This window comes from Bufo gargarizans, chromosome 9, assembly GCF_014858855.1.
Source record: "Bufo gargarizans isolate SCDJY-AF-19 chromosome 9, ASM1485885v1, whole genome shotgun sequence".
NCBI lineage: Eukaryota > Metazoa > Chordata > Amphibia > Anura > Bufonidae > Bufo > Bufo gargarizans.
This window is the reverse complement of record NC_058088.1, coordinates 19,142,386-19,161,844: the sequence shown is the minus strand read 5'-3', so window position 1 is coordinate 19,161,844 and position 19,459 is coordinate 19,142,386. Positions and strand designations below refer to the sequence as shown.

The 19,459-nt window shown below is 46.3% G+C and overlaps 1 protein-coding gene across 2 annotated transcripts in view; it reads right to left on the bottom strand.

Moving 5' to 3' along the window:
* Positions 1-1,054: 1,054 nt before the first annotated feature.
* The window catches only part of LOC122946498, a 29,906-nt gene continuing 11,501 nt past the window's right edge, over positions 1,055-19,459 (bottom strand). Inside the window, exons 2-5 of one of the 2 annotated variants that reach the window (XM_044306185.1) lie at positions 15,390-15,546; positions 15,240-15,304; positions 1,368-1,587; positions 1,055-1,278 (exon numbers count right to left, since the gene is read on the bottom strand). In XM_044306185.1, coding sequence (XP_044162120.1) covers positions 1,091-1,278; positions 1,368-1,587; positions 15,240-15,304; positions 15,390-15,429 — 513 coding nt within the window. In that variant the 5' untranslated portion in view covers positions 15,430-15,546 and the 3' untranslated portion in view covers positions 1,055-1,090. The remainder of the gene's footprint in view (positions 1,279-1,367; positions 1,588-15,239; positions 15,305-15,389; positions 15,547-19,459) is intronic. The other variant, XM_044306184.1, reaches the window with a different exon arrangement.

The window sequence follows — 19,459 nt, the reverse complement described above, 5'->3', positions numbered from 1 at the left end:
TCTTTTTAAATACTATGTATATGGCCAAAGAAATGGGGACTGTGATGCATGTCTGAACACCATATAAAATTTATTTTATATGTGAGGTGAACAAGTGTCGATCTTGTAAGTAAAATAAAATATGTAAATAACCCGTGGGTATTGCACTATGTCGTGTTCCTTTAAAGGATAAAAGAGCTGTGATTGCTGGTGGATTTTGAGACCGAGGAGGTGGAATTGTTTTGAATCTGGATCCTGAGGCCTAAGGATAAGGAGCACATGGTGTCACGGCGGGCGTGCACTCAGACTCACAGATAACCCAGCAACCAGGCTCTGGGCGAGAGACAGGGGAAGGGTCACCTCCTAGCTAACCCCTGACCTCTTTCCCTGCTCTGCTCAGCCCACATGCAGACCTTAAAGGTAGGTATGATGTGTCCCCGTGCCTGGGCTGACAAAACCCCAAATTCCCTGAGATGGTGAAGAGGGGAAATAGGAGCAGCCTGCTCGCACAGAACCTGGATGGGAGAGATGACACAAAACAACCAAACTAGAAATCACACTTATCTTTCTGAGCTGGAACAGACAGACAACCTTCCTTCCTAGCTTCCAAGACCACAATGATTTGTATAATCCGCTCAGAGCACTGGGCTGGTGAGCTATTTAAACTAATGACCCCACCCAGTGCACCTGATGAGAGGCGGATCCAGCACGGCTCCAAAACAAACACTAAACTCGTGCTGCTATCCTGGCCGACCTCCGCACATCGTCAGAGTGGGGCATGACACATGGACGTTTTCCTCCCTCCTCACTCACTAGACTAGACTCCCCCTCCAGACAGGAAGTTGCACCAGCCCACTCCTGCCAAGAAGAGAGGAACAGGGTGGTTCCTGCCAACCATTCCAGGTCATGCTGGGTGTACATAACAATAGGAAAAAAACATTTGCAGATACCTAATATACTGGGGTGCTGCAATTGTCTGTGTGTTCCTGAACTCAAAGTGTCAACGTGTCCTTCTTCTCTAGGCACATGTAAGATCCACCTCTGCACTGTAATTCAGACTCCATATATTATGCTATTCAAGATTAGACCATCTTTATTAAAGCAAAATATCTCAGGGACAATGGTGGTTGATCCAAGTCATCATCATCATCTGATTTTTCTTGTTCTTAAAAAGCACCATTACACCAATCAGTAAAAGTATCTTTGAAAGAAAAAAAATGGTCAGCACAACCGCCCACGTGCGGAGAAGGTACAGGGAATAAGTGTCGGCACATTTGCAAGGAGATATTTTTGCAGACCCTGAAAATAAAAGAACATAGAATAGTTTATGGAGCAAAAGAAAGAGAGGACCACTTAGCATCCATATTCTCACTCAATATTATCTCTACCTGCGATGTTCTGGGGTCGGTAAGAGCTGCTCCTGGTCTCAGTGGCCACTGTGGTCATCGTTGCAGTATGGGTGGCATTGCTTGGTCTGGTGATATCAAGGTGAGCTCCAGTTGTGGTTTGGAAAGAACCAGTCGTAGCTTCACTTATGGTGGTGTCTTCGGAGGAATGTTTGGTGGTGGATGATGGGTGTGTCATCTCTACAGATGGAGTGATAGTCGGCTGTACGGCAAAACATTCAATGTGAGCCAAGAACATGCCGCAAAACATCTCATCCTCTCAAGGTAAAATATTTGATGACCCATATTGGCAGGAAGACTGTGGCTAAAGGTGACTCCTACAGTCTACTGCAACGTCACTATCTCTATCCTGGTGGGTCAACCCACAATCATGAGGCATTGCATTATCAACCTCAGCTACAGCAGACTAATGCTTTGGTGGAAGACTATGGGCCATGAGTGTCTAGCTGTTGTGTTACACATATGGGTGATATAAGTTTTAATTCTTCAGCCATGTTATGCACCACCGTTGGACTGGCTCTAGGATGCATAATCCAACCATATGTGTAATAAAAACTTTTTCTTATATACATAGCCCATACTGGGTAATGGTTCTTATTGAAGAGACCCAGCTGGTGTGGAGTCTAACAGGCAATGCTCCCTGGGAAAAAGTATGCAAATTAGTTCTCCAAAAGGAAGAAGAAAGCTGTCTCTCTAGTGTCAACCATTGGAGATGGTCACTCTGTAAGTCAATGTTCAACCCTTAACCCCTTAAGGACCCGGCTCATTTTCACCTTAAAGGGACACTGACAGGCCCAAAAAGCATATTTAGGTATATATATGGCAGTACAGGTCATATAAAGTGTATTAGAATCATCTAAGTATCCCCCCTGTCCACCATATAAATACAGTAAAAATAAGTTTTATAACCTGCTTTCATCGTGTTCAATCTGCCCAAGGGGCGGTGTTTCATCTGAACTTGCGCCCAGCCAGCCTCGCCACAACTGCCGTTTGAAGCGCCGCCCAGCTAATCAATATTCACTTCGCTGGGCGGCTACTAGTGTCCCCGGCCATCTTCAGCGCATGCGCCCGGCACCCTCACTGGCCGGGATCGCATCGTGCCTGCGCACAGTCTGATTCCCAGAGGCCGATGCAGCCTCTGCTTAATGCGCATGCGCCGGGCACAGCAGCGCTTCAGAGTAGCCGCCCAGCGAAGTGAATATTGATTAGCTGGGCGGCGCTTCAAACGGCAGTTGTGGCGAGGCTGGCTGGGCGCAAGTTCAGATGAAACACCGCCCCTTGGGCAGATTGAACACGATGAAAGCAGGTTATAAAACTTATTTTTACTGTATTTATATGGTGGACAGGGGGGATACTTAGATGATTCTAATACACTTTATATGACCTGTACTGCCATATATATACCTAAATATGCTTTTTGGGCCTGTCAGTGTCCCTTTAAGGACCAGGCAATTTTTTGCAAATCTGACCAGTGTCACTTTATGTGTGAACAACTTTAAAACACTTTTACTTATCCAGGACATTCTAAAATAGTATTTTTTGTCACATATTGTACTTCATGACACTGGTAAATGGAGTAAAAAAAAAAACATTTTTATTTACCACAAATTTTGAAAAATTAGCAAATTTCCAAGTTTCAATTTCTCTACTTCTATAATACATAGTAATACCTCCAAAAAATAGTTATTAATTTACATTCCCCATATGTCTACTTCATTTTTGGATCATTTTGGGAATGTCATTTTATTTTATGGGGACGTTACAAGGGTTAAAAGTTTAGAAGCAAATCTTGAAATTTTCCAGAAATTTTCCAAAACCCACTTTTTAAGAACCAGTTCAGGTCTGAAGTCACTTTGTGAGGCTTACATAATAGAAACCACCCAAAAATGACCCCATTTTAGAAACTACACCCCTCAAGGTATTGAAAACAGATTTTACAAACTTTGTTAACCCTTTAGGTGTTCCACAAAAGTTATTGGCAAATGGAGATGAAATTTCAGAATTTCCATTTTAATCCATTTTTTCCAGTAACAAAGCAAGGGTTAACAGCCAAAAAAACCTCAGTATTTATTTCCCTGATTCTGTAGTTTATAGAAACACCCCAAATGTGGTCGTAAACTACTGTACGGGCACACGGCAGGGCGCAGAAGGAAAGGAACACCATATGCCTTCCAGAAACCTTATTGTGTTCCTTTCCTTCTGCACCCTGCCGTGTGCCAGTACAGTAGTTTACGACCACATATGGGATGTTTCTATAAACTACAGAATCAGGGCAATAAATATTGAGCTTTTTTTGGCTGTTAACCCTTGCTTTGTTAACGTAAGAAATAGATTAAAATGGAAAATTTTACAAAAAATTGCTGTTTTGGCACCGTTTTTATTTTATTTTTTTGACTGTTCATTTGAGGGGTTAGGTCATGTGTTATTTTTATAGAGCAGATTCTTACGGACGCGTCAATAGCTAATATGTCTCTTTTCCTAATATGTCTCTTTTCCTACTTTTTTGTAGCAAAAACCGCTGCAGCTAGCTGTTACATACAGCTGGCTGCAGCGGTTTTTGCTACAAAAAAGTTCAGACAAAAAACAAAAACCTAGGGTGAAAACACTCTAAGTTTGCAACCTGACAGTGGAGCCTATGGCTGCACAAATTTGCGGTACATTTTTACGACCATTGCCTGCTGCGGGTTGGCATGGCTTGACCATCGGGGCATACCCTAATATCTCTCCAATCTGGGGCTCTCTAGCTGATGCAAGATTGGTACTTCTAGCATGTGCTCACTATCTGGTGGCTGGAGAACCAGGGGTTAGATACCAATGTCCTAAAGATTGCAGGTACTCCTCCACACAAAAAAACTGATGAACAATCAATTTTTCCTGCACCACACAGATGTAGCAGAACTTAGTTTCTCATTTGGCTCAATGTGATATCATAATGCATAACCTGAGCTCTTTTGCAGGATAACAGGCAACCCTATTGCTGTATCTGAACACAGAGAGAAGGAACAAAACAGTTAAATTCAGTGGGCTCTTCCACATCTGTATGGTAGAACAGCTTCTCCCTTATTATTAGAGCTCAGCACATGGCCGTGGAGTAGCAGCAGCTGGATTAACAATCATGGGCGAACATAAGGGCCCGGGACCCAAGCACAAGGCTGTTTGTCTCTTCCATATAGGATGCAATGTGATAATACACCGCCAATCACCATCCTTAGATCCTGAGAGGTGGCACTGACATCACGTCTCAGGATCTAAGGATGGTGATTGGTGGTGTATTATCACACCACAGCTCACCATCCTATTCCAGGTTTACGGGTCACCGGAGACCCGAATGACCCGGAAACGCAGCAAACCGCAGGTCTGAATTGACCTGCGGTTTGCTGCGATCGCCGATACGGGGGGGAGTCACAGGACCCCCCTGGGTATTGCAGAGTTCATGCTGAATGATTTCAGCAGGCACTCTGTTGCAATCACCGCCTGCCGCGCGGCGGTGATCGGAAATACACAGGGCGTACAGGTACGCCCTGTGTCCTTAACCACCTCAGGACCGCCGTACGCAGGATTGCGTCCTGCCGGCGGTCCTGCTCTTCTGGGTGGACGCATATACGCGTCCTCCCGCGAGAGCCGAGATTTCCTGTGAACGCGCGCGCACAGGCGCGCGCGCTCACAGGAACGGAAGGTAAGCGAGTGGATCTCCAGCATGCCAGCGGCGATCGTTCGCTGGCAGGCTGGAGATCCGAATTTTTTAACCCCTAACAGGTATATTAGACGCTTTTTTGATAACAGCGTCTAATATACCTCCTACCTGGTCCTCTGGTGGTCCCTTTTGTTAGGATCGACCACCAGAGGACTCAGGTAGGTCAGTACAGTCGCACCAAACACCACACTACACTACACCCCCCCCCCCCGTCACTTATTAACCCCTTATAAACCCCCGATCACCCATGATCACCCCATATAAACTCCCTGATCACCCCCCTGTCATTGATCACCGCCCTGTCATTGATCACCCCCCTGTCAGGCTCCGTTCAGACGTCCGTATGATTTTTACGGATCCACGGATACATGGATCGGATCCGCAAAAAGCATACGGACGTCTGAATGGAGCCTTACAGGGGGGTGATCAATGACAGGCGGGTGATCACCCATATACACTCCCTGATCACCCCCTGTCATTGATCACCCCCCTGTCATTGATCACTCCCCTGTAAGGCTCCATTCAGACGTCCGCATGATTTTTACGGATCCATGGATACATGGATCGGATCCGCAAAACACATGCGGACGTCTGAATGGAGCCTTACAGGGGGTGATCAATGACAGGCGGGTGATCACCCATATACACTCCCTGATCACCCCCCTGTCATTGATAACCCCCCTGTAAGGCTCCATTCAGACGTCCGCATGCGTTTTGTGGATCCGATCCATGGATCCGTAAAAAATCATGCGGATGTCTGAATGGAGCCTTACAGGGGGGGTGATCAGTGACAGGGGGGTGATCACCCTGATTACACTGATCACCCCCTGTCATTGATAACCCCCCTGTAAGGCTCCATTCAGACGTCCGCATGCGTTCTGTGGATCCGATCCATGTATCCATGGATCCGTAAAAAATCATGCGGATGTCTGAATGGAGCCTTACAGGGGGGGTGATCAGTGACAGGGGGGTGATCACCCTGATTACCCTGATCACCCCCTGTCATTGATAACCCCCCTGTAAGGCTCCATTCAGACGTCCGCATGCGTTCTGTGGATCCGATCCATGTATCCATGGATCCGTAAAAAATCATGCGGATGTCTGAATGGAGCCTTACAGGGGGGGTGATCACCCTGATTACCCTGATCACCCCCTGTCTTTGATAACCCCCATGTAAGGCTCCATTCAGACGTCCGCATGCGTTCTGTGGATCCGATCCATGTATCCATGGATCCGTAAAAAATCATGCGGATGTCTGAATGGAGCCTTACAGGGGGGGTGATCAGTGACAGGGGGGTGATCACCCTGATTACCCTGATCACCCCCTGTCATTGATAACCCCCCTGTAAGGCTCCATTCAGACGTCCGCATGCGTTTTGTGGATCCGATCCATGTATCCATGGATCCGTAAAAAATCATGCGGATGTCTGAATGGAGCCTTACAGGGGGGGTGATCAGTGACAGGGGGGTGATCACCCTGATCACCCTGATCACCCCCTGTCATTGATAACCCCCCTGTAAGGCTCCATTCAGACGTCCGCATGCGTTCTGTGGATCCGATCCATGTATCCATGGATCCGTAAAAAATCATGCGGATGTCTGAATGGAGCCTTACAGGGGGGGTGATCAATGACAGGGGGGTGATCAGGGAGTCTATATGGGTGATCACCCCCCTGTCATTGATCACCCCCCCCCTGGTAAGGCTCCATTCAGACATTTTTTTTGGCACAAGTTAGCGGAAATTTTTTGTTTGTTTTTGTTTTTGTTTTTTCTTACAAAGTCTCATATTCCACTAACTTGTGTCAAAAAATAAAATCTCACATGGACGCACCATACCCCTCACGGAATCCAAATGCGTAAACATTTTTAGACATTTATATTCCAGACTTCTTCTCACGCTTTAGGGCCCCTAAAAAGCCAGGGCAGTATAAATACCCCACATGTGACCCCATTTCGGAAAGAAGACACCCCAAGGTATTCCGTGAGGGGCATATTGAGTCCATGAAAGATTGAAATTTTTGTCCTAAGTTAGCGGAAAGTGAGACTTTGTGAGAAAAAAACAAAAAAAAAATCAATATCCGCTAACTTATGCAAAAAAAAAATAATTCTAGGAACTCGCCATGCCCCTCATTGAATACCTTGGGGTGTCTTCTTTCCAAAGTGGGGTCACATGTGGGGTATTTATACTGCCCTGGCTTTTTAGGGGCCCGAAAGTGTGAGAAGAAGTCTGGGATCCAAATGTCTAAAAATGCCCTCCTAAAAGGAATTTGGGCCCCTTTGCGCATCTAGGCTGCAAAAAAGTGTCACACATGTGGTATCGCCGTACTCAGGAGAAGTTGGGCAATGTGTTTTGGGGTGTCATTTTACATATACCCATGCTGGGTGAGATAAATATCTTGGTCAAATGCCAACTTTGTATAAAAAAAATGGGAAAAGTTGTCTTTTGCCAAGATATTTCTCTCACCCAGCATGGGTATATGTAAAATGACCCCCCAAAACACATTCCCCAACTTCTCCTGAGTACGGCGATACCACATGTGTGACACTTTTTTGCAGCCAAGGTGGGCAAAGGGGCACATATTCCAAAGTGCACCTTTCGGATTTCGCAGGCCATTTTTTACACATTTTGATTGCAAGGTACTTCTTACACATTTGGGCCCCTAAATTGCCAGGGCAGTATAACTACGCCACAAGTGACCCCATTTTGGAAAGAAGACACCCCAAGGTATTCCGTGAGGGGCACGGCGAGTTCCTAGAATTTTTTATTTTTTGTCACAAGTTAGCGGAAAATGATGATTTTTCTTTTTTTTTCTTTTTTCCTTACAAAGACTCATATTCCACTAACTTGCGACAAAAAATAAAAAATTCTAGGAACTCGCCATGCCCCTCACGGAATACCTTGGGGTGTCTTCTTTCCAAAATGGGGTCACTTGTGGGGTAGTTATACTGCCCTGGCAATTTAGGGGCCCAAATGTGTGAGAAGAACATTGCAATCAAAATGTGTAAAAAATGACCGGTGAAATCCAAAAGGTGCACTTTGGAATATGTGCCCCTTTGCCCACCTTGGCAGCAAAAAAGTGTGACACATCTGGTATCGCCGTACTCAGGAGAAGTTGGGGAATGTGTTTTGGGGGGTCATTTTACATATACCCATGCTGGATGAGAGAAATATCTTGGCAAAAGACAACTTTTCCCATTTTTTTATACAAAGTTGGCATTTGACCAAGATATTTTTCTCACCCAGCATGGGTATATGTAAAATGACACCCCAAAACACATTCCCCAACTTCTCCTGAGTACGGCGATACCAGATGTGTCACACTTTTTTGCTGCCAAGGTGGGCAAAGGGGTGCATATTCCAAAGTGCACCTTTCAGATTTTGCAGGCCATTTTTTACACATTTTGATTGCAAGGTACTTCTCACACATTTGGGCCCCTAAATTGCCAGGGCAGTATAACTACGCCACAAGTGACCCCATTTTGGAAAGAAGACACCCCAAGGTATTCTGTGAGGGGCATGGCGAGTTCCTAGAATTTTTTATTTTTTGTCTCAAGTTAGTGGAATATGAGACTTTGTAAGGAAAAAAGAGAAGAAAAAAAAATCATAATTTTCCGCTAACTTGTGACAAAAAATAAAAAATTCTAGGAAATCGCTATGCCCCTCACGGAATACCTTGGGGTGTCTTCTTTCCAAAATGGGGTCACTTGTGGCGTAGTTATACTGCCCTGGCAATTTAGGGGCCCAAATGTGTGAGAAGTACCTTGCAATCAAAATGTGTAAAAAATGGCCTGCAAAATCTGAAAGGTGCACTTTGGAATATGCACCCCTTTGCCCACCTTGGCAGCAAAAAAGTGTGACACATCTGGTATCGCCGTACTCAGGAGAAGTTGGGGAATGTGTTTTGGGGGGTCATTTTACATATACCCATGCTGGATGAGAGAAATATCTTGGCAAAAGACAACTTTTCCCATTTTTTTATACAAAGTTGGCATTTGACCAAGATATTTCTCTCACCCAGCATGGGTATATGTAAAATGACACCCCAAAACACATTCCCCAACTTCTCCTGAGTACGGCGATACCAGATGTGTCACACTTTTTTGCTGCCAAGGTGGGCAAAGGGGCACATATTCCAAAGTGCACCTTTTGGATTTCACCGGTCATTTTTTACACATTTTGATTGCAATGTTCTTCTCACACATTTGGGCCCCTAAATTGCCAGGGCAGTATAACTGTAGTGTACGGGAGAGTAATACCCCGTCACTACAGAAGGGTCACTTGGGTATTGTCGTTCCCCCTGTATTTTTGGGGAGGTTGGTATAGAATATCTTATAATGTCATGCTATGTATTTTCCTGTTACTGTGAAACGTGCATTTGCAGGCCGGCTAGGGTGTAGTTCCAGCTCTGAGTCACTAGAGGGAGCTAGGGAACCCTAGGTTATATAAGGCCCAGTCAGGAAGTAGTAGCAGGAGACAGACAGTGGGAGCAGAGGTCAGAAATGATCCTGTGTCTGAGAGAAGGCCAAGCTATGGGCCTGTGAGAGCAGAGCAGGCCTGAAGCCTGCCGACTAGGAGAGGGTAGTAAAGGCCCTGTAACCGGGTTCCGGATCCAAGGAAAAGGTTCCCCTCCTGAGTCACCATCCGTTTAGCTGAAGCAGCATAAGCAAGCCACAAGCCAAGACACAGATTACCACAGAGGCCGATCAGATAAAGCAAGAGGTACTCAAGATAACAGAGGAGGTACTAGATAAGGACAGCTTCAAGGGTACGCCAGATAAAGGGCATTAGACCTTGGAGAGAAAGTCACATGTTTCAGGACCAGTCAGGAATAGTGTGTAAGCCGCCTGTACTGCATCTCCTGCAATCAACACTCTGTATTATACATTGCTAAGACCGGCCATTCTGTAATTCCCAAGAACCACCTGTATCTTTATGGAAAACCAACTGTCTTTCATGGAACTGCGCTTCCAACTGCGTCCATGTATTACTATTGCTGATATTCAGTAAAGTTCCAGTTTTTGTTGGCTATCCTGTGCTTGCTTCATTCTTCTACAATATCCTACACGGCGTGTCACCGTTTAATTGACACTGGCATCACGAACTGTTAAATACCTGCCTGTTCCAGTATTTGCCCCAATTGAAGACGACAGTGGATCCCAGGTTAGTGGTCAATCTGCACTACAAAGCCCAGCATACACTACTGACCCCCTGGGACACTGCATCGCTCTTTTTGGCGTCATGAACAGGATTCGCATACTTCTACAGTGCAGAGAAGTGTGAACTGTGTGCTTTAACTATTCCACCACCGTTTTACAAAGACTGTAACCTTTATTTCTAAACCTGTGGATTACAATTGTGCCTGGGAGGAATCAGAGACGCTGTACTGTGTTGCGCTACCCCCAGAGAGAAAATCGCATTTGTGGACTGTGTTTTATTGGACTTTTCATCATCCTGCTTGCTGTCAGTGAATTGCGGCATCAGGACACTTAAAATGGCCGCCGACGCCATGAGGCTTTTTACTGCGCCATCAGGATGTGCAGAGGCGCGAATATTTGGCGCCGAAACCTTCCAAGAAGAAGGAGGAGACGATTGCCCTGGAGCGCCACCCACCTTGAGGAGTGACGACGCGGCTGACTACTTTGAAGAGTTACGCCTGGGAGGCGGGGCTCAGATGGAGATAGACTGGCCCAGTGCGTGGGAGGAGTCAGTGTCGACGCGGCAACCAGGAAGAGGAGAGATGGCGTGTGCTGCAGAGAGAGAAGTCGAGACCACGTGCGAGTGGGGCGCCACTCCACCGGACTTTCCTGAGTTGGGGCCGTGGAACCCTCTAGCCTGGACGGCCACCCCCTGGGCCCAGGCCATGGACTTAAGTATCGCCCGACCTGAGTCCCCACCGATCCGTCGCCGGCACGCAGAATGGCCGGCTATTATGGAGGAGTTGAGAGCCGCGGTGGCGAAAAAGAACACCAGCCGGAAGAAGCGGTTTGAAGAAATGGCTAAGTCCATACAAGGAGACTCCTTTCCGGGTAAGCCCCAGCTAGAAAGGCGCCGCGGGATCGTGGTGTCCTTTGATAAAGAGAAAGGCTACGGGTTTATCCAGGAGTTGGGGACTGGCCGGGACTTCTATGTAAACCGGCGATCGGTGAAGCGGCACTATCTCCCGGAGCATCTCCATAATTTAACTGTGGGAGAGATCGTTGAGTACACCCCCGCCGAAAGTCTAAGGGGTCCCTACGCCACCGCAGTGACTTGCCCGAAGGCGCCGGCTGAGAACTGGGACTCTGGGAAAGAGAGGTCAGAACCAGTTGAGACAGAGAGAACGCACGTGGAACAGGCCCGAACCACCCATCTGCATAGCCAGGCGTACCTCAGTCCCGACGTTTTCTGGGAGCCCATCGTGCTGCAGGGGCTGGAGGAGCGGTATCCCCCTCCGGATGCAGTGAGACGTGAGGAAGAGAAGGAGCGGCAGGACAGCTGCCGGCGAGCAGAGGAATGTGCTGAGGCCCGGCGCCAAGGAGCAGCTGCCATTGTTACCCCAGCGGTCACAGCCCCTGAACCTCCAGTAGCCCCGCTCACCTGCACTAAAGCTGAACTAGAGGCCCTACGCAAGAGGGTGTATTGGGTGGCGGACCTCGGCTGCGCAGGAGGCGTGCGGTGGTTCCCGTTTCCTAGGACGGAGGCCGAAATGGAGGCCATGAAAGACAAGCCTCCCCCTCTAAAGATTGTAAGAGGGGATGGATTCCAAATGTGGCCGGCCTTGCCAGAACAATTGCTGCAGGTTCCGTACGTCGATTCATCAGCCGAGGAAGAACATGATACTCGTCTGTGAGTACTCCTGCCCTCATGTCCATCTCCTTAATGGCCGTTTTGTCCCTCCAGTTGGCAGAGCTGGTCAAGCTCGCTGCCAGTTACACACGGCCGGTGGCATCCTAGCTGAGTAATGTGCCACTGTATACCACTGCTTCCAGCTGCCCTTGTTATGTTTGGGACATCCGGTCTGCTGCTATTATCCCAGTTGTGCCTTAAAGTGTTGCACCATTTTACCCCTTTTTACCCCCATTTCAGGTTGAAAAGACATTTTTATGTCAGCACTATTTTAAAGGGTAAGCAGGACTTGCCAGGATAACAAGGCCCTGGTATTGTCAGAGTCCTGTATTGTCATTTTATATATGTGCTGCTGACAGTATTTAATAACCGTTTTTTTTTATTCAAGTATATGTGCCCAGAGATGGACTTCCTATGTGCAAGCCTCTGAGAGGTTAATTTATTATGGACTTATTTATTGTCATGGACTATCCTGGTTCTTTCAACATCCGCTGTGCCAGGTCAGCGCCCCCGTTCCACTCACTATCCTGTGAAAAAGAGAACGACGCCCCTTGTCACCAGACTTCACCATTTCCAATTGGGTCTGATAAGAGTGTAATTGACATATATGTATGTATGCATGTGTCTTCCTCTATTTCAGGTCATGATTCCAGTTGGGCGGGCCCTGATGGAGTACGAGGTCGTACTCAGCTTAAAGCAGCGGGGTATGTAGTGTACGGGAGAGTAATACCCCGTCACTACAGAAGGGTCACTTGGGTATTGTCGTTCCCCCTGTATTTTTGGGGAGGTTGGTATAGAATATCTTATAATGTCATGCTATGTATTTTCCTGTTACTGTGAAACGTGCATTTGCAGGCCGGCTAGGGTGTAGTTCCAGCTCTGAGTCACTAGAGGGAGCTAGGGAACCCTAGGTTATATAAGGCCCAGTCAGGAAGTAGTAGCAGGAGACAGACAGTGGGAGCAGAGGTCAGAAATGATCCTGTGTCTGAGAGAAGGCCAGGCTATGGGCCTGTGAGAGCAGAGCAGGCCTGAAGCCTGCCGACTAGGAGAGGGTAGTAAAGGCCCTGTAACCGGGTTCCGGATCCAAGGAAAAGGTTCCCCTCCTGAGTCACCATCCGTTTAGCTGAAGCAGCATAAGCAAGCCACAAGCCAAGACACAGATTACCACAGAGGCCGATCAGATAAAGCAAGAGGTACTCAAGATAACAGAGGAGGTACTAGATAAGGACAGCTTCAAGGGTACGCCAGATAAAGGGCATTAGACCTTGGAGAGAAAGTCACATGTTTCAGGACCAGTCGGGAATAGTGTGTAAGCCGCCTGTACTGCATCTCCTGCAATCAACACTCTGTATTATACATTGCTAAGACCGGCCATTCTGTAATTCCCAAGAACCACCTGTATCTTTATGGAAAACCAACTGTCTTTCATGGAACTGCGCTTCCAACTGCGTCCATGTATTACTATTGCTGATATTCAGTAAAGTTCCAGTTTTTGTTGGCTATCCTGTGCTTGCTTCATTCTTCTACAATATCCTACACGGCGTGTCACCGTTTAATTGACACTGGCGTCACGAACTGTTAAATACCTGCCTGTTCCAGTATTTGCCCCAATTGAAGACGACAGTGGATCCCAGGTTAGTGGTCAATCTGCACTACAAAGCCCAGCATACACTACTGACCCCCTGGGACACTGCATAACTACCCCACAAGTGACCCCATTTTGGAAAGAAGACACCCCAAGGTATTCTGTGAGGGGCATTGTGAGTTCCTAGAATTTTTTATTTTTTGTCGCAAGTTAGTGGAATATGAGACTTTGTAAGAAAAAATAAAAAAAATAAAATCATCATCATTTTCCGCTAACTTGTGACAAAAAATTAAAAGTTCTATGAACTCACTATGCCCATCAGCGAATACCTTAGGGTGTCTACTTTCCGAAATGGGGTCATTTGTGGGGGTTTTCTACTGTTTGGGCATTGTAGAACCTCAGGAATCATGACAGGTGCTCAGAAAGTCAGAGCTGTTTCAAAAAGCGGAAATTCACATTTTTGTACCATAGTTTGTAAATGCTATAACTTTTACCCAAACCATTTTTTTTTTTTGCCCAAACATTTTTTTTTTATCAAAGACATGTAGAACAATAAATTTGGCGAAAAATTTATATATGGATGTCGTTTTTTTTGCAAAATTTTTCAGCTGAAAGTGAAAAATGTCATTTTTTTGCAAAAAAATCGTTACATTTTGATTAATAACAAAAAAAGTAAAAATGCCAGCAGCAATGAAATACCACCAAATGAAAGCTCTATTAGTGAGAAGAAAAGGAGGTAAAATTCATTTGTATGGTAAGTTGCATGACCGAGCGATAAACGGTGAAAGTAGTGTAGTGCCGAAGTGTAAAAAGTGCTCTGGTCATGAAGGGGGTTTCACCTAGCGGGGCTGAAGTGGTTAAAGGGGTTATCCCACTTTGCATTTTCATACTTACCTGCTGCCAGCGCGCCGTTCTCTTCCTGGATTCTGGCTGGGGGCGGGCTTCATCTTGATTGAAGTCTTCTCCCAGCCAGGCCCCGCGCTGGACTGAACGCATGAGCCATGGTGACTTATTCCTGGCCAATATAGTACAGAGCCGACGTGCGCGTTCGCGGCTCTGTACTATTCTGGCCAGGAAGAAGTCACCATCGCGCATGAGCGGCGGCGTGCGCGTTCAGGACAGCGAGCTGCCCGGCCGGGAGAAAAGAAGGAGTCTTCTGCGCAAGCGCGGCCACCGGGATTCCGGAGAAGAGCGGTGGCCGTAACCAGGGGAGACCGAATCACAACAATGAGGTAAGTGGGGATGAATTTTCTCCTAAACGGTGGGAATGGGTTAATCAAATATATTTACAAAAATGATCACTGTCAAATCATTAACAGATTTAACAGAGATCATTATGATGGGATAACCCCTTTAAGGACTTGGACATCAGGGCGTATCTGTACTCCCTGTGTCCGTAAGAGTTTTTTTTTAAAGGTTTGAGACTCGACTATGGATTTATCCAAATCAGTCTCCTCCAAAATGAAGAGACATCCATGTGTAGACGGCTGTTTCAATGCTTTTGCCCCCTCATCCATGCAGAGAAGGGTGCTGGATGGGTGACAGGTCTTTGATGTACTAGTTCTCGATGAAGAGACCCAGCTCGAGTGGAGTCTTTAAGGCAATGCTCCATGGGAAAAGTATGCGAATTCAGTTTCTTCTAGGAGGAAGAATGCTTCCTCTCCAATATCTCTAATAGGTGGCGCTAGACTGCCTTCTTTCTCCTGGAGGAGAGCCAAGGAGTATATTCCTCAAATATCCTATACTCACAAGATCTTCGTCGTAGTCATACTCCTCCTCCAGCTGTCCATAGGATCCATGCATTGCTACAAGCACTGGAAAGACAAGAACGATACAGCGTCTGATAGAATGAACTGCGACATCTGGCCAGTAACGGACGCGGTCCTACGTGATACTCACAGCATAGGATCCATACTGGCATATTCCGTTCCCCTGTCATTGTGTATGATGGGTTTCTGCCAGGCAGGAGAGGTGAAGTCACAAGAACACTGGCAGCTTACTCTATGATGTCATCATGAGGTCACAATACAAGATGTTCCTTAAAGGGGAAGTGAAGCTGTCTCCAGTAACACAAAAGATTACAAATATGCTACATATCATCATGGCAGCATTACTTGTGAACCTCCTGCATGGCATCAATGGCCATTTACAAGGGGCGACGCAGACTACCTGTGGGTGATAGTGGCGCCCATTCTGCCAGTCGTGTAAACGTAATGGGGGAGATTTATTAAAACTGGTATAAAGGAAAACGGACTTAGTTGCCCATAGCAACAAATCAGATTTCTGATAGAGGTCTGAAAAATAAAAGGTGAAATTTGATTGGTTGCTATGGGCAACTAAGCCAGTTTTACCTTGCACCAGTTTTGATAAATCTCCCCCATAGTGTTAATAATGTATAAGATCTCGCCCACTTCTCTACACCGCTGTCTGCCCACACATGCGAATATTTGGTCTCCTCAGCAATTCACAGCACAGCCATAATTAGGCTTCTGCGCGGTAGCGTCTCAAATGCCATGGCAACCACCATACTGCGCATGCACTAGGAGCACGCACAGTCTTTATCTGGGGACACTGACTCTTGGCTCCTACATGATTCCACGGTCGCCTTCACTATACGATTGGCAGGCCATACATTCTGACTATTACTGGTCGCTGCTAGAACTAGGTGACAACCACTATGGCCGCCATGACAGTTCCCGTCATGTAATACAGGAGATTTAGTCAGCACTCTGGTTAAAAACAGGTCCTCTATGGTAGGACTTTGTCCACTGGAACATAAGCCAGAAGCCACAGAATCCATGACTTAGTGTGTTTCCACTTTTATTATTTTACTTCAGCAGTATAAAGAAGTCTAGGACTGACATTAGTCCATCCCGGACCTTGAAGATACGTGGGGGGAAGATGGCGGTGCAGGATAACATACTGATAGTCAGAGCTGAAGGTTACAACAATGGGGGAGATTCATCAAACCTGGTGTAAAGCAAAACTGGCTTAGATGCCCATAGCAACCAATCAGATTGCAGCTTTCATTTTTCAGAGCTGTTTTGGAAAATGAAAGGTGGAATCTGATTGGTTGCTATGGGCAACTAAGCCAGTTTTGCTTTACACCAGGTTTGATAAGTGTATCAAGGCCTCAGGCACACGACTGTAGTTTTGACCCTCATTGGACATGCATTTTTTTGCAGATCACACATAGACCTATTCATCCAGATGACCCGTGTCATTCATGTGCGGTCCACATCCCTGTGGCCATTACGCAAATCATAGAACATATCCTATTGTTGTGCAGTCAAGAATAGGCAGTACTAGTGAAGGGAATGAGAAAACTGCGGCGCACACAGGGACGGTGTCCCTATTTTGCGGATCGGCGGTTTGCGGACAGCAAAATGGATATGGTCGTGTGCATGAGGCCTAAGTCACTGTGTACAACTCTGTGAGTGCTGTGGCCTATGGCTTAACCCCTTGACAACTTCCACTGTACATGTAGTGCAACGGGCGCCACAGCTGTCAGGTTTGTGCTGTTTCAAAGGCCGATCGCAGTCATTTAACCCCTCTGATGCCATTGTCAAATGTGACTACGGCATCTGAGTGGCCGTAACAGCCTCCCCAAGGTAAGATCAGGGACGCTGTTACGTTAAAATGATTCCTATACCTATCCGATACAGATCGCAAAAAATGAGCCCTCACACACCTCCATAGACGTAAACAGTTATAGGGGTTATATCAGTGATGGTGAACCGAAAATATAGAGACCGACTGCCAAAACTGCAACCCAAAACGTATTTATTGCAAAGTGCCAGCACGGCAATTTAACCTGAATACTGCAAAATACCGGCCAAGTTAAGCTGTGGGGGTGTGGCTTAACACAGGCCCCAGTAAAATGAATGCCCTCGCTAGCGCCCCCTAGTATTAAAAATGTCCTATTAGTGGCTCCCAGTTTTTGTAAAAAAAACACTTTTATTATATGCTAATGAGCCTCTAGGTGCTATGTGGGCGTAAAATCAGCACCTAGAGGCTCCGTCTACTCACGCTTTATCCCGCCCAGGTCCCCTGTTCCGCCCAGCTCCTCTTGATTGATGCCACGGTCCACCGCATCATTGACGAAATCCCGCGCCTGTGCCGTTCACTTCTGTCTTCGGCGTAGGCGCAGTGAGTGAAGGCCGCTCTCCTGATGCCGGCTTCCTCACTGTGAAGTAGTCGGCGCAGGCACAGTGAGGAATCCGGCACCAGGAGCGCATCATTCACTCACTGCGCCTGCGCCGAAGACAGAAGTGAACGGCGCAGGCGCGGGATTTCATCTGCGATGCAGGGAACAGTGACATCAATTAAGAGGAGCAGGGCGGGCAGAACAGGGGACCTGGGCGGGATAAAGCGTGAGTAGACGGAGCCTCTAGGTGCTGATTTTACGCCCACATAGCACCTAGAGGCTCATTAGCATATAATAAAAGTGTTTTTTTTTACAAAAACGGCTGCAGGGACAAATATTACAAACATACTGTTATGTAGTGCTGACATGGGCGCATCGCTAATGTCAGTCAGCTACATAACAGTGTTTCTGGTGGTAGAAACCCTTTAACAGATTTATTTAACCAATCACTGGTAACAGGAGTCGTCCCAGAAGATTGGAAATTAGCAAATGTTGTGCCCATTCACAAGAAAGGTAGTAGGGAGGAATCGGGCAACTATAGGCCAGTAAGCCTGACATCAATAGTGGGGAAATTAATGGAAACCACATAATTAAGGAGAGGATTGTGGAACATCTAAAATCCCATTGAAAGATGAAAAACAGCATGGGTTTACTTCAGGGAGATCATGTCAAACTAATCTTATAGATTTTTTTGATTGGGTGACTAAAACTATAGATGGCGGAGGTGCAGTAGACATCGCATATCTAGACTTTAGTAAGGCTTTTGATACTGTCCCACATAGAAGGCTTATCAATAAAGTGCAGTCTTTGGGCTTGGACTCCCATATTGTTGAGTGGATTAGGCAGTGGCTGAAGGACAGACACCAGAGGGTTGTAGTCAATGGAGTATATTCAGACCAAGGTCTTGTTACCAGTGGGGTACCTCAGGGATCTGTTCTGGGACCCATATTGTTTAATATCTTTATCAGTGAAATTGCAGAAGGCCTCGATGGTAAGGTGTGTCTTTTTGCTGATGACACAAAGATTTGTAACAGGGTTGATGTTCCTGGAGGGATACACCAAATGGAAAAGGATTTAGGAAAACTAGAGGAATGGTCAAAAATCTGGCAACTAAAATGTAATGTTGATAAGTGCAAGATAATGCACCTGGGGCGTAAAAACCCAAGAGCAGAATATAAAATCAGTGACACAGTCCTAACCTCAGTATCTGAGGAAAGGGATTTAGGGGTCATTATTGCAGAAGATTTAAAGGTAGGCAGACAATGTCATAGAGCAGCAGGAGATGCTAGCAGAATGCTTGGGTGTATAGGGAGAGGCATTACCAGTAGACAGAGGGAGGCGCTCATGCCGCTCTACAGAGCACTAGTGAGACCTCGTCTGGAGTATTGTGCTCAGTACTGGAGACCATATCTCCAGAAGGATATTGATACTTTGGAGAGAGTTCAGAGAAGAGCTACTAAACTGGTACATGGATTGCAGGATAAAACTTACCAGGAAAGATTAAAGGACCTTAACATGTATAGCTTGGAAGAAAGACGAGACAGAGGGGATATGATAGAAACTGCTAAATACATAAAGGGAATCAACAAGGTAAAAGAGGAGAGAATATTTAAAAGGAGAAAAACTGCTACAAGAGGAAATAGTTTTAAATTAGAGGGGCAAAGGTTTAAAAGTAATATCAGGAAGTATTACTTTACTGAGAGAGTAGTGGATGCATGGAATAGCCTTCCTGCAGAAGTGGTAGCTGCAAATACAGTGGAGGAGTTTAAGCATGCATGGGATAGGCATAAGGCCATCCTTCATATAAGATAGGGCCAGAGGC